This window comes from Crotalus tigris, unplaced genomic scaffold (genome assembly GCF_016545835.1).
Source record: "Crotalus tigris isolate CLP2741 ecotype Arizona unplaced genomic scaffold, ASM1654583v1 scf7180000017977.1317863, whole genome shotgun sequence".
NCBI classification, from domain to species: Eukaryota; Metazoa; Chordata; class Lepidosauria; order Squamata; family Viperidae; genus Crotalus; species Crotalus tigris.
Window position 1 is genome coordinate 168,055 of NW_024096755.1, and position 12,593 is coordinate 180,647.

At 44.3% G+C, this 12,593-nt stretch overlaps 1 protein-coding gene across 1 annotated transcript; it reads left to right on the top strand.

The window, feature by feature from the left end:
- The first annotated feature begins 3,865 nt into the window (after positions 1-3,865).
- Positions 3,866-8,621, top strand: LOC120309021 (sulfotransferase 1C2-like). The gene is made up of 7 exons (XM_039345803.1): positions 3,866-4,177; positions 4,296-4,424; positions 4,513-4,610; positions 6,163-6,289; positions 6,586-6,680; positions 7,624-7,804; positions 8,181-8,621. The coding sequence occupies exons 1-7, from the start codon at positions 4,006-4,008 to the stop codon at positions 8,291-8,293; spliced, it is 915 nt and encodes a 304-aa protein (XP_039201737.1). The 5' UTR covers positions 3,866-4,005; the 3' UTR covers positions 8,294-8,621.
- The last annotated feature ends 3,972 nt before the right edge of the window (positions 8,622-12,593 follow it).

The following is a 12,593-nucleotide window of genomic DNA, read 5'->3' on the forward strand; positions in this document are numbered from 1 at the left end:
TCCGCTGATGTTAGTGGAGACCATTGATGGTCGAGTGCTTCTGTCTGGGCCAATTAAGGCCACACACAACTGCTAAGTATGGCCATCAGTAATCATGAGGAGGCCATTCAGTTTTATATCATCTCAGACCTGTATTTTCCCGTGGTCTTGGGAATGGCGTGGCTCCGGGCGCATGACCCACAGATCTATTGGTCTCAGAACTTGGTCACCTTTCCAAGCCTGCAGTGCATGGACCACACTTGCCACATCTGTGCCGGTCAGGTAGAGGGGCCCACACGGGTCCTTACCTCTGAATTGGCAGAGTATGCTGATGTGTTCAGCGAGACTGAGGCGGATCGATTGCCCCTGCACAGGCCTTATGACTGCCCCATTGACTTAGTCTCTAACACGCCTCTCCCAGTGGGGCATTTGTATTCCATGTCGGACCCCGAGTTGGCTGCGCTGTGGGACTTTTTGGACAAGAATTTGGCTCGGGGAGTTATTCGGCCCTCGTCCTCCCCAGTATCTGCACCCACACTCTTTGTCAAGAAAAAGTCCGGTGAATTGCGGCTTTGCTGTGATTATCAGAAATTAAATGCCATCATGGTGCGCAACCGATACCCGCTGCCCCTTATCCCCAAACTCTTGGACCGGCTCCATGAAGCCAAAATCTTTACAAAACTGGACTTGCATGGAACTTACAACCTTGTCAGAGTTCGGTCGGGTGATGAGTGGAAGACGGCATTTGGTACTCAGTACGGGCACTTCGAGTACACGGTGATGCCCTTTGGTAACATCATATGAGTGTTACTTACTGGTATGACTATCCTCAAAGTTCTAGCTGTCCCACCAACCCCATGGTCATGTGATCACAATTTGATTGATTGGCAAGCAGCTTGCACCTACAACAGTTGCAATGTTCCATAGTTATGTGATTGCTGTTTGTGACCTTCCCATGAGCCATTCCACTAGCAGAATCAATGAGGAAGCTGCCAGAGAAGGTTGCCTGTTGCTTTGGTAAGTTGCTTGCACCCTCCAGCACTTGACAGCAGCCACCTCTGACTCAAGAACATTTATTCAGGAAGAAGGCAAGAATATGTTATTTACAATTGTGATCCCCATTGATTAAGCAAAATAACCAACCCTTCCTTTCTTCTCAGACCTAACCCTTAAAATGTAGCCTGCATGGCCCAGATAGAATGGCTCTAGTGCAGCACCTGTCCTCCCATCCAGCTCCACATTGAAATGAATTTACATTGATATGAATCTATCCATAATAAAATAAATGATGAAAAATGATAGCGAAGTCTCCCCATATTTTTTGAGAACAAGAGGGTCTAAAGACTTCCTCCTTCAGGACTTCCATCAAAACACATGTTGCAGGTTTCTCCTTCTCAAGTCTAATTTTTTAAAAAAGGAAACTGGGATGTAAAAAGTGATAGAAAAGACGAATGAAAAACAGCTCTACCTAGCATCTGGTCTGGCCCCCAAGATACCATCAATTAGACCAGGGTTTCTCATCCTTGGCAACTTTAAGATGTGTGAACTTCAACTCCCAGAATTCCCCAGTCACATGTCTTAAAGTTGCCAATATTGAGGAAGCCTGAATTAGAAAGTGCTCCTACATTCTATAAATCCAAATAGTTTTCAGTGCTTCGTAAGGATTTAGAAGGTTTCACTTTTTGCCCATTTGGATTGCTTTTGCTTCTTTTTCTAATAGAGTCCCATTTTGGAATTTGTTTTAAACTTGGAAAGCAGTATATATAGCATCCCAAAAAAATCTGCTGAATGTTTGGAGCTAACTTTTGTTTTGTCTAAGTTGAGAGAAGGAAAGCAACTCAACATGGGATTCAGAATTTTATGACTGACAGCTATAAATTGTATCACCAGTAGGCAACACTATTATAAACAGTTTAAGGGAAGTGGTTGAAGCAACAGGCATCATGTCGCTCCTAATCATTCCTTTTCTTTTCACCAGCATCTTTCTTTAGCTGGTGATGTATGAGGGGGATTTGGGGGGGGGGAGATCTTTGAATCAGTGTTAATTTATGGCAACTGACTGGATAGGTTCCTGTAGTTTTCTTGGCAAGAATTTCAGAAGCAGTTTGCCATTGCTTGCTTCATGGGGTAAGAGAAAGTGACTGGCCCCAGGCCAGCCAGCTGGTTTTGTGAGGACCTAAAACTTGGTCTCCTAGTTTTTGGCATGGTGCTTTTACTGCTACACCAAACCACCTCTCTTTCTTTAGCTGTACTGGATGAGAATTCTGGAGGGCAGTAACTTTGTGTAGTGATTAAACACGATGCCACGAGCCCAGGAGTTCTAGTTCTCCCTTAGACACAAACCCAACTGGGTGATTTGTGGCCAGTCATTTTCTCCCAGTCCTAGGAAGAAAATACCAAGCCACTTCCAAAATATTAAAAAAGAATTAAATTCCAGCATACACTTATTCCTTCAGTCAGGGTTGATTCAGTTAATCATAACAACCTCGTAACAATTTCCTGGGACTTAATTACTAGGCTAAATGAATGAAAAGTTAGCAGTACAGACTTTCAGTTCATTTCTTTATTCTGGAGATTAAAAGAAGAATTAAACTCCCCTGCACATAACTAAAAATCCACACAGCCATTAACATTTTAAAAAAAAAACCCTAAAAGAATATATATGGACAGGGTGCAAGAAAAAGGCAGTATGAGAAAGAGAGAAATAATTATATTTTAATCCCATTTCTCACACTTTCCTTGACCATAGCAGAATTGAAAGCTACACAAGTTATCTTTCAAGAATCTAAAATCTTAGGTAGAGTTATAGTTCAGTATTTGTGAAAAACAAAGCAAAGGTCCCCACCTTCTGAGGTCATAATGGTAGAATTTCAGTTACTTCAGTGTAACAGACACTGGATTTGTGAAATTGTGAAATTGAGGTTTAAAATTAGGAACCTTTTTCTACTGTCAGCATCAATAAAGAGATGCCATAGATTTAAAGCCAGTCTCTTTTTTGGCAAAAAGACCAGATTATTGTTTTAGGAATGGAGTAGTGTAGTTTCAGGCTGATTGCCTCTGAACGTCTGTGCTCTCACACAGCACCATCATTGTGACATTAATAAGACCTGCTTTCGACATGGGGGACCCTGGCATATTTCCTTAGGAAAATAATATATTTTTAACAATAAAAATGTATGCAATAGTTGTTAATAAGTTGGACTGGAGTTGGGAAAACCCACCCTGTCCTCACTCAGCTATTTAGCTCATTGGATACTCTGTCAGCACATCCACCTCACAAGATGGTTGCCATTTTAGGAATAAAACAAAAGGAGTAATTCAAATAAATAAGGTGGAGCAAATATGCAAGAGATAAATTAATGTTGATGTTAGGTTTTTTCTGGGCCACAGAAAGACATGGTAGCAGCTGTACACCAAAAAACAATGAGATCAGAACCGACATTAAATTTTATTTTATATACTGCGTACTTCATTCAAATGGGAGATTATTACAGTAATCTAGTCTGAAGGCTATCTGCTGGAAGACTAGTGGGCTTCCTTGCCCAGCTGGTTGGTCGCCATGAGAACAGGCTGCTCAATTAGATAGGCCAGGGGTTTCAGCCTGCAGAGCAGTGCTTATGCTCGTATGTTTAAATTAAATACAGTTCATGTCTTCATGCTTTGCATAATTAAGAGGTGTGGTGTGGAAATCAGAAGTCTTGCTCAGCAACTTTTGCACAAAATTATTTTATGTGTACAATTCACTCATTCAGTTGAAAAGGAGATAAAAGCTGATTGCCCAGTTTTCACATATGAGAAATATCTACCCGAAATTTAGAAGTATTTCCAAATCGGCCTCAATAGATATGTTCCACCCAGATCCCAGTTTATGCAGTGTGTTAAGAGGGAGGAGCAGAAGGAAAGTTGAAAGTCCGTTACAGGAGTGAAAAAGAAACTGGATCTCACATTGTACATTGTGGCAACTCTGTTAAAGGAAGCAGAGGTGACTAAGAAGTACCTTATAATATCTCTTTTGCTGTGTTGTGGATGGACCTCAAATCTGAGATGGAAAGTTTGGAAGACAAGTCTATCGAGTACTCCAAATTGGTGGAATTGGAGGGAATCCCATTGCTCAGCGGATTGGTAGAAAATTGGAACCTAATAAGTGGTTTTCAAGCTCGGCCTGATGACCTTCTTCTCTGCACTTATCCCAAAGCAGGTAAAGAGGAGCCCAAGAGAGTTGTTGGTAGAGCTATGGAGAACCATGAAATGTAGATAGCCAGGACAACTAGCTGAACTCTCTATTCCCTGTACCTTTTCTCCTTCCTTCCTGGTAGGGACTACGTGGATACAGGAAATTGTGGACATGGTCCAGCATAGAGGAGATGCACAGAAATGTGCCCGGGCACCCATTAATGAGCGGAGCCCCTACATAGAACTTTTCCTTCCAAAACCCATCCCTTCAGGTAAGACCTACAGGCACAGAGAGGGAAAACGGTAGAATTAAAAACTGTACTCTGCAATGTGTGCTGATTGTCTCCCCTGATATTGCAGGCTTTGAATTGGCATTGGCAATGCCTTCCCCGCGAACTCTCAAATCTCATTTCCCAGTTCAACTCCTGCCAACTTCCTTCTGGGAACAAAATTGCAAGGTTAGAATTATTGGGGGGTGGTATTCAAAGATCTGGAGCTCTTTACTCATGTATCAATATTCACCAAGGTGTAGGGTTTCATTATGTAATGCTTCCTACCTTACTGCCCAGGCATTACACTTTTTCAGAATCCCCTCAACGTAAGCATTTGTTCTGGGGAGAACTAGATATATGTTTTCCAACCTGGTACTTGTGGGACTACAGTGCTCATCATCCCCATTCAGCACAACATGATAATAGATGGTGACTGCATCTGAAGAATGGCTCAAGGAAACAGAAATTAATTACATTTGAACAGCCCAAAATTTCTAAATGTTCTGCTTCTCTCATAAACATTTCATTTGGAGAAGATTATGTCACCAAGCTTAAGCAGACTCAGAATTTAATCTGATGCATGTTTGATCTTGGAATGAATTTACATTGCCAGAGTTCTGTTCTACAATGTGGTCGGACCTGCCACAACTTAAACCTTTAAATAGAAATGATCCTTAGCTTCATTTGTTGCAAAAAGAATAATTCATTAGAGATCAAGTGTACTGCAGTATTACAAAGCCAGAACTGAGAATCGTGCACCAAAATCCTTAAATTCTATTTTCCCTCCCTTAACTGTCTCTCACTGCTCACCCTGGTGTAACTAATCAGTTTCAAGCAAGATGCCTCCATAAATGGTCAGTCCAAGCGCAGCTTGGTATGTGGCCCCTCCTTCTTCTAGTTGAGAGAATTTGAGGCAGTGTCTCGAGGAGGTACAGTTTTTACTTTCATTTTCCCAAGTATTCCCCCCTTTGTTCCCCCTCCCCACAGTTCATGGCAGTCTCACACCACATAGCAGCAAAGCACAAGCAAGCATAGCGTGGCAGCTGACATACATTTAATATGAATGAGGGCATTTTCCTTTTTTATCTTGAATGTTTTAATATTCTTAATGACGTTACCTAGTTTGGGTAATGAAATGTCTGCCAGAAAATAGACAGCTCAGAGAGCAACAAGGAACCCTCATTGTTATTGTTGAGTCCTCGGTTAATGGTAATGACGGCGCGAGACATTCTTGTTGTTTCAGGAACGCTTTATTGGTCTTCAGTAGCCGTGTTACAACTCAAGGCAGCACAGATCTCTCAGCCTCTCTTAAGGACGTTCCCCGGGCCAAAAAGATACATTTCGGCGCGCTGAGCGCCTCACGCATGCGCGCGAGTGCTGGTGCCGACCAGTCTGGTCCCGGGCAGTTTGCAGCTGCCCAGGACTGTTGCAACATCCCAAGCCTGCCTTCGCAGGCTCAGGACACAACAGTTATAATACTTGTATTTTGTCCGTAACAAGCAACAGAAATCTGGGAACTCTTTCTGTCCTCCTCATCAAGGTTGCTATAGTCCTAAATCATTTACCTGGGAATAAATGAATGATTAAATTAAAGATCTCTAACTTCTAAGTAGCATTGGACTTGGTTACTACTGATATCTGGAAGTGGCTTCACCAATGGCCTGGACAAATCATGTAGTTCCCATAAGTTGTGTTTCCATTAACGTATGTTTCCCATAAGATTTTTTTTTCCCCACAGATCATTTATGTGGCCAGAAATGCCAAGGACTGTGCTGTCTCCTACTTCTATTTCAATCGCATGCTTAAAATAATTCAAGCTCTGGAAAAGTGGGAAGATTTTCTGGAGAATTTCATTGCTGGAAAAGGTAAGCAGAGGCTATTCATATAGAGAACAAAGCTTCTTACCTGCATGTTTTAGGGGATTAGGTGATGTTGATAACTCTTTCATTGAGTTTCCTGATACAGGAGGCAAGTGGAACTTTCTGCTTAACAATACACATGCTGAGGAGTGACCAGAATCTGGTAAAAAGAAGATAAAAACACAGGAAAATCCCATGCTAAATTATTTTCTAGATTTATAATTTGGGGAAATGGCTGAAGCAAATTTGCATACTGTATAATATATCATTTTCTAATTTTTAATCTGAATTTTTCTTTGCAGTTGGTTATGGCTCATGGTTTGACCATGTTCGTGGTTGGTGGGAGGCTAAAGACCATCATCCAATTTTGTACCTCTTTTATGAAGATATAAAAGAGGTAAGCATCTCTCAACACTTATACCTAGAGCAGTGGTTCTCAACTTGTGGGTCGGGACCCCATTTGGGGTCGAATGACCATTTCACGGGGGTCGCCAAACCACGCTGTCCGCCATTTTTTTCCGTTTTCCCTAGCTGTCCTACTTCCTCTTATTGGTGGCCACACCCACTTGGGGGTCACCACAACATGGGGAACTATATTATGGGGTCACGGCATTAGAAAGGTTGAGAACCACTGACCTAGAGATATGCTCAGGTAGTATTTTCCACAAAAGAGAACCTTAGGAACTATTAATGTTCACCAAATAAGGTTCACATTTTTCTACTAATATTTTTAGTAGTGATTTTTAGGGGGAAAATAGAGCACAATTTTATGCAACATTTTGAAAATCAAATCCTACATATTATGATCAAGTTTAAATACAGACACAAATACAGGCACGCACCAACCATAAAACGACAGATTGGCATCAGAGTCGCGATGTGTAAAAATTCTCATTGTTTGGCATGCAAAGTTCAAAAACTTGTTATTTTTTTTTTGTTGTTGTTGTTCAGTTGCCATTGCTCGCAGAACTCTGTGATTTCATACAATCACAATTTAAAAGATGAATATAGCTTGCTAAACAGATTTGGATTTTGAAGGGAAAAGGTGCATCTACTTTCTGTTATTTGTTTTTCCTCATTCTCTTATATCCACTGCTTTATTAAAGTCTATAGAAAATGTGAATGCCTTATTAATTGGTCCATGTGAACATGAGTTATCTTGGGAAAAACTAAATGAGTGGAATTGATCAACTAAAAGCTCCTAATTATGTAAATAAAACACGGGGTGTGAAGACCACACAGAAACATGTCTTCCTCAGTGAGATTTTCTATAAGCTAAAACTGGATTCTCACAACCTAATTCACTACCCTTCTTGTCTAATTTTTCTTTCCCTCCACAGAACCCAGCTCGGGAAATCCAAAAAGTGGCTGAGTTCCTAAATATAGAGCTTTCAGAATCAGTCCTGGATCAAATTGTGCAGCACACCATGTTTGAGAACATGAAAGACAATCCAATGGCTAATTACAGCAACATGCCTTCACTTTTCATGGACCAAACTGTGTCACCCTTTATGAGAAAAGGTGGGGAGAGTACCAAATTTCTAACTGCATCTGAGGGAAAGTGAGTTGTGTGGGATTACGTTGAGCAGTCGGAAAAGTGAAGAGGAAATATTGTATTGCAGCCCAGAATGTTTTCCAAAGTAACTAGAAAAAGTTGACAAAAGTAGGACTTCTTAACAGCCAAACTGGTTGAGGAAGAGTTCTGAAACCTGTTGAATCAGAAGATTGTTTCTCAACCTTGGTCATGTTAAGATGTGTGGACTACAAATCCCAGAGGTCTGCATATTTCAAAATGGCTAAGAGTGAGAACCACTAGGCTTGAAAAAAGAATGCTGGAAATCCAGACTGTTGAGGTTTTTTTCCTTGTCTTTATGTAAATTGTTTTACTCATCTCTAGGCACCGTAGGGAACTGGAAGGAACACTTCACAGTAGCTCAAAGTGAACAGCTGGATGAAATCTGCATTCAGCAACTAGGCAACAGTGGCTTGAAATTCCGCACAGAATTATAAACAAGCTTCACAATGCCTTCAAGCAAGACTTTTTCATCCGCTGATTTCTACTGGAGTTAAAGAAATAACTGCAAATTTGCAAGCAATGGCAGAAGGTTCTTTTGTGACGGATGGACTTGCCATTTTATAAGCCTTTCCCTTGGAATGGAATTGCCCTAATATCGATTGAAACAGGCCTAGCCTCATAATCTTCTCTCTGGTGATCAGATAAAGTACATTTATTTGAATAGCCTTTGCACTTTGTTCTTTTCCCAAAGATCTCAGAGAGGCACACATACAGTATTTTACATTTTACCCTTAACATGAATTCAGTTTGTGGCTTGTACAAGAAAAAGAAAAGTAAGAGAATAAAGATGACCAAAGGTCTAAATTATAACCAAACATAGCATATCCTCTCTCCATGTCCTGATCAGATCTCTGTTGGGAGAAAAACCTGCAGCAAATGGCCATTATCCGTAAATCTTGCCCAAGTAATCTCCAATTGTTCCTCTGTTGGCCCTGCTAACAAGACACTCATTTAACAATCACTTATTCAATGATCTTTTGAAGTCACAGCTGTGTTGAAACTGTGGTACTTCTGATCTTCCTCAAAGTTCAACTGTCCAAGCACCCACAATCTGGGCATTTGGTAACCAACTCACACTGACGATGGTTGCAGAGTCCCATGGCCACCTGACTGCCATTTGACACATTCTCTGCAGCCTTTCCACAAGCTAGTCAGGGGTAAGCAACCTTGGCTGTTTTATGACTCATGGACTTCAACTCCGAGAATTCCTGAGTCAGCGTAGCTCAGCTTGAAAACCTCTCTCTTTCCCCTCAGCATGGCTGGCTCAGGAATTCTGGGAGTTGAAGTCCATGAATCATAAAAGAACCAAGGTTGCCTACCCATGAGCTAGATCAACAGGGAAGCCTTCAGGGAAGGTCACAGATTGCTTTGGTAAATCGTTTGCACCACCTCCCATGGTGACAGAAGTCACTCTGCGCTCCACCATGTTTATACCTTAACCTGCCTGTTGACTGCTGGTAAGCTATCTGTGAAAAAAATATTTGTAGCTCAGGGTTGAACTATAAGATCCTTGGTGCTTTCTGAGCTTGGTGGTTTTTTTGCAGACATTTCATTACCAAACTAAGTAACCTTATCAGTGCTAGGAGGAATGGGATTTGCTCTTACTTTTAATACTGGTGGCTTGCCCTGACAAGGTTAGGGATTTTTTTGCTTTTTCATTTATAATAAGTCCCATGCAGAGATTTGTTTTTAATAGTCAGCTAATGTTTGGAGCAAACTTGTTTTTCTGGTCCAACTTGACAGAAATCAAATCATCATGGAGTTTACAACTATATTTATTTATTTATTTATTTATTTCTAAAATTTATATGCCGCCCAATCCCAAGGGACTCAGGGCGGCGTACAAAATTTAAAACAATAATATGATAATAAAACAATAAAATAAATACATTCATACAGCATGTCCGATCATATCCCGCCCTCCCCCCGGGGACATCAGCCCCAGGCCTGCTGGAATAGGAGAGTTTTAATGGCTTTCTTAAAGGCCGGCAGGGTGGGAGTAGTTCGAATCTCGGGGGGAAGTTGATTCCACCAGGTCGGAGCCACCACAGAAAAGGCCCTTCCCCGAGGGCCCGCCAGCCGACATTGTCTGGCCGACGGGACCTGAAGGAGGCCCAATCTGTGGGACCTCACTGGTGTCTGGGAACTGTGCGGCAGTATGCGGCCCTGTAAGTAACCTGGTCCTATGCCATGAAGGGCTTTAAAGGTGATAACCAACACCTTGAATTGCGTCCGGAGACCCACAGGAAGCCAGTGCAGCTCGCGGAGGATAGGTGACACGTGGGCGTACCTTGGCGCGCCCACAATCGCTCTCACGGCTGCATTCTGAACCAACTGCAGCCTCCGAACGCTCTTCAAGGGTAGCCCCATGTAGAGCGCGTTACAGTAATCCAGTCTTGAGGTGACAAGGGCATGAGTGACCGTGAGTAAAGCCTCCCGGTCCAAATAAGGCCGCAACTGGTGCACCAGGCGAACCTGGGCAAAGGTCCCCCTGGCCACAGCCGATAGATGTTGTTCCAAATTTAGCTGTGAGTCCAGGATGACACCCAAGTTGCGTGCCTGCACTGAGGGAGGTAAATTTACCCCCCCCCCAGGACTAATGATGGACCATCAGGTTGACATTTGGGAGGCAAGACCCAGAGTCACTCGGTCTTGTCAGGGTTGAGTCTAAGCCTTGTTCACTCCCATCCAGACCCTCACATCTTCCAGGCACTGGCACATTACGTCGACTGCTTCACCAAAAGGACACGGGGTGGAGATATACAATTGGGTATCATCCGCGTACTGATGATACCTCACCCCGTGTCGCCGAATGATCTCACCCAGCGGTATCATGTAGATGTTAAAAAGGAGGGGGGACAGGACCAAGCCCTGAGGCACCCCATGATCGAGGCGCCTAGGAGTCGATCTCTGTCTGCCCACCAACACCGACTGCGACCTCCTACCTGTCAGAGAGGTAGGAGAACCACAGCAATACGGTGCTGCCCATCCCCACCTCTCCAAGACGACGCAGAAGGATACCATGGTCGATGGCATCGAAAGCCGCTGAGAGGTCAAGAAGCACCAAGATAGAGGAATGACCCCTATCCCGGGCTCGCCAGAGGTCATTGGTCAGTGCAACCAAAGCAGTCTCAGTGCGGTAGCCGGGCCTGAAACCAGATTGAAAAGGGTCCAGATAATTAGTTTCATCCAAGGATCGCAAGAGTTGGGACGCCACCACATTCTCTACAACCTTCCCCACAAAGGGGAGGTTGGAGACAGGACAAAAGTTCTTCAAAACAGCTGGGTCCAGGGAAGGCTTCTTGAGGAGGGGCCTCACCACCGCTTCCTTTAAAGGTTGTGGGAAAGACCCCTCCATCAAGGAGGCGTTGATTATCGTCTGTAGCCAGCCTCATGTCACCTCCCTACTGGCAGAAACCAGCCAGGAGGGGCACGGGTCCAATAAACAGGTGGCGGCATTCATTGCCCTCACAGCCTTGTCCACTTCATCAGGGGTCACAGGCTCAAACTCGCTCCAGATAACATAACTAAGACCAGCCCCCGGCAAATTGGCTGGCACTGCCCAGTCGGAGTCCAGGTCTCTCTGAATCTGAGCGATTTTGTCCGAAAGAAACTGAACGAACTCCTCAGCTCTCCCCTGCAAGGATTCCTCCGCCTCCTCCACTTTAAGAAGGGAGAGGGTCACCCTAAACAAGGCAGCCGGGCGAGATTCTGTGGACGCAATAAGTGCGGAAAAGTGAACACACTTTGCCGCCCTTATCGCCACTAAATAAGTCCTAAGATAGGCTCTTAATAGTGATCGGTCAGATTCAGAGTTACTGGCCCTCCAACATCGCTCTAGACGTCTCTTGTGGCACTTCATCTCCCGAAGCTCCTCAGTAAACCAAGGCGCCCTCTGGGGACCACCACCACAAAGAGGTCGCAAAGGCGCAATTTGATCCAGGGCCCCGGACGCTGCCTCATTCCAGGCCGCAACCAGGGACCCAGACGAGTTGTGGACAAGGGAGTCAGGTATTTCCCCAAGTTCCTCCTGGAACCGATCTGGGTCCATTAGGCACCTGGGGCGGAACCACCTAGTCGGCTCCATCTCCCTGCAATGGGGGAGTGATGCTCTGGAGTCCAGCCTCAATAGGAAATGATCTGTCCATGACAAGGGAGAGATCTCTATTCCCCTTAATTCCAGATCATGTCTCCATTGCCCCGAGAGAAACACAAGGTCGAGTGTGTGACCACCCCTATGAGTAGGATCCTGGATTACCTAGGTCAGGTCCATGGTTGCCATGGAAGCCATGAACTCTTGCGCCGCCTCTGAGCGTTTGCCGAGTGATGGCAGGTTAAAGTCCCCCAGTACCATAAGTCTGGGGAACTCCACCGCCAACCCGGCTACTGACTCCAGCAGCACAGGCAGGGCTGTTGCAACGCAGCTGGGAGGTAGGTACGTCAGCAGCAAGCCCAACTGAACCCGTGAACCCAACTTCAATAGGAGGGACTCACACCCAACAACCTCTGGGGCAGGAATCCCACGAGGACTCAAGGACCTCCGAACGATGACTGCCACTCCCCCACCCCTGCCCTGATGTCGAGGCTGATGAAGCACCACGAACCCGTCCGGGCACATCTCCGAGAGGGAAACACCCCCCTCAGGGCCCAGCCAGGTTTCGGTTATACATGTCAGGTCCGCCCCGCTGTCCAATATTAAATCATGGACAAGGGAGGCTTTGTTGACAATGGACC

Excerpts from the sequence above, each read along its gene's own strand:
- LOC120309021 (XM_039345803.1), top strand. The coding sequence starts at position 4,006 with ATGGACCTCAAATCTGAGATGGAAAGTTTGGAAGACAAGTCTATCGAG. Across the intron at positions 4,178-4,295 it reads CTGCACTTATCCCAAAGCAG|GGACTACGTGGATACAGGAA; the intron begins GTAAAGAGGAGC and ends CCTTCCTGGTAG. Across the intron at positions 6,681-7,623 it reads TTTATGAAGATATAAAAGAG|AACCCAGCTCGGGAAATCCA; the intron begins GTAAGCATCTCT and ends TTCCCTCCACAG.